A 2,552-nucleotide genomic window follows, 5' to 3' on the forward strand; every position below is an offset into this window, starting at 1 on the left:
ATCACTGATTAGGCCATAACGTCTAGGCTGGGTTTGGGGTGTTACAGCCTCTCGAGATAGGATTACTAGGCTTTGGAGCTGTTTTATCTCTTTTTCAACCTTTCTGGACAATCTCTAAGAAAATGGTCAAGTGAACCACATCCAAAATAAGCTCAACTTCTAGACCGACATTCTCCATGATGAAATTTGTTACAATGTTTACATTTTGGTTTGGGATTACCAACACTACCCACTGGTCACAGATGGAGATGAAGACCTCGGGTTAGAACGTTCAGAGCCCGCTCTCTTCCAGAATATCCCATAAAAGTGGTCACCCGATAATAATACTTCTTTAATTTCTTAGAGGCAAATGATTGTGACTTACTCATTGTTCTTTTTCCAGAAACCCGAGCCTCTCTTTCAACTTGTTTCTTTTCTTTGCTTCATTCCTCAGCTTTGTGAACTCGACTGGCTAACACCGCAAATTTCCCTATTTCGAGACTTCCAATCAATAACTTGATATCTTCATTTAAACCCTCTTCAAGGAATTTACATATCTCAGCCTCGGTTAAAACCCATTCTCTGCCATATTTGCTCAATCGAACAAATTCTCGTTCATATTCTGATACAGTTAAGTTTCCTTGTTTGAGCTCTAAAAGTTCTTTGTTTTTCTGATCCATGAATTTCTGACAAACATATTTCTTTTTGAATTCAGCCTGGGAGAATTCCCATATAACGTTCTCTCTCGGTACAACTGAAGTTATAGTATTCCACCAATGAGAAGATGTATCTTTCAATAGGGATACTACGCATTTCAGAAATTCGGTAGGCGTGTAAGACAATTCATAAAATACCCAAATAGTATTTTCTAGCCAAAACTCAGCCCTTAATGGATCATCATCTACGGTAGCTCTAAATTCTTCCACTCCATGCTTGCGAATTTTATCTATCGAAGGCTTACCAATTTTAACAGGTTCAGCACCTTGTGGTACCTCAGGAACCGGTTGAGGAATAGGTGGGGGAGGTCGTTGTACAACAGGGTTTGTTCTCAGATACTGGGTAAGCCATTCATTCATCATTTGAAAGAAGGCTTGTTTTGCCTCCTCACTTCGACCCTCAGACATGGGCCTTTCACTACCTCATCTAGACACAACTTTTTGAACTGAAGCTGAAGCATTGCTCTCAACTTCCTTGGATTCAGCTCTAGCTCAGTTGGATGACATTACTATATGAAAAGCACATTTAAAATTATCAAGAGTCATCACACTATTACAAATTATATAATGGCATGTATAGCTAAACTCGTGTTTGCTACGTCAAATCCAAGAATCGGCTAATGTAACATCCCGAATTAGGGTCTAGTCAGAATAGTGAATTCAAGATCACAAATCTAAAATAGAAATAATTATTTATGATTCTCATGAGGTCTAGGATATGATTGCATGCTTGTGTGAAGGCTTTATGAAGAAATTCTATTGATAAAGTGTCCAATTTGACATTTAGGACTAAATTGCAAAAGTTACAAAATGTGAGTTCTAGAAGCTTTAGGAATGGAATTTTCATGGATTATTGATTAGAAGTCCATAAATAGTAATTTGCCCAATTTCTATAATTATGGACAAAAATGGACATGAATAGGAAAAATTTAAAAGAAAGGCCTTAAGGGCATTTTTGTCATTTGGTTAATAAAAGAATAAAAAGGGAAAAATAAGTCAAAATTGTGTTCATCTTCTCCATGCCATAACCGAAATTCTCAAGCTCTCCATAGCTAGGGTTTTTCAACTTTTCAAGCTTGAAAGTAAGTCAATCCTAGCCCTGTTTTTGATGTTCTTTGCATTTTTTAAGTCCTTGAAACATGATCTATCCATTTTTAGCCATATTTTGAGCTAGGGTTCATGTATGAAATTTGACCCATGTGTGACACGTTTGTATTTTGATGTTTAATGGAGGAATATGAAAGTTTGATGCATGATAAACATCTTTTATTAAGTGGTTTTTTCATGAAAACACCTAAAAAGGACCTTTTTATAAAAGTTATGAAATAGGTGGCTAAAAATATGATTTGAAAGAAAATGTGGGCTGATATGAGTATTATATAAGTTCGGCTGAGCTTGGGTATTAAAAAATGAACACATTTCATTTTACGAGCCTAGGGACTAACTTGTAAATATGTGAAAGTGTAGGGGCAAAACTATATTTTTCATTAAATATAGTTTTTGGGCTGATTTGAATAATGTGATGATTACATGAGCTAAATTTTCTATTATAGATCAAGAAAAACGGAGTCCGGACCTAGACCGGGGAAAGAATAAGATTTTGGACTAAATCGAATTAATTGCCCATATTTTATACCGAAGTAAGTTCATGTGTAAATAATGTAATGATATATCATGTTTTAATATTTTATTAATGTATGCATCTCTATGATTAATTATTATGACAAGTGTATGAACGATGTTATAGTCTATGAGCATGACATTGTGAATGAGTTCAACAAATATGTGATATCGAGAAAAATCTCGTTTGGAACCTAGGAATAATTTAGGATACAATGTGACATGTCACTAGGACCT

The 2,552-nt window shown here is 35.2% G+C and overlaps 1 protein-coding gene across 1 annotated transcript; it reads right to left on the reverse strand.

Annotated features, from left to right (window-relative positions):
* Nucleotides 1–422: 422 nt before the first annotated feature.
* LOC107928769 (uncharacterized) lies at nucleotides 423–1,055 on the reverse strand. The gene has a single exon (XM_016860036.1). It carries the CDS (start codon nucleotides 1,053–1,055, stop codon nucleotides 423–425), a length of 633 nt encoding a protein of 210 aa, XP_016715525.1.
* Nucleotides 1,056–2,552: the final 1,497 nt, after the last annotated feature.

This window comes from Gossypium hirsutum, chromosome A08 (assembly GCF_007990345.1).
Source record: "Gossypium hirsutum isolate 1008001.06 chromosome A08, Gossypium_hirsutum_v2.1, whole genome shotgun sequence".
Taxonomy (NCBI): Eukaryota; Viridiplantae; Streptophyta; class Magnoliopsida; order Malvales; family Malvaceae; genus Gossypium; species Gossypium hirsutum.

What these genes read in the sequence shown, in the direction of transcription:
- LOC107928769 (XM_016860036.1), bottom strand. Translation starts at nt 1,055, where the DNA reads ATGAATGAATGGCTTACCCAGTATCTGAGAACAAACCCTGTTGTACAA.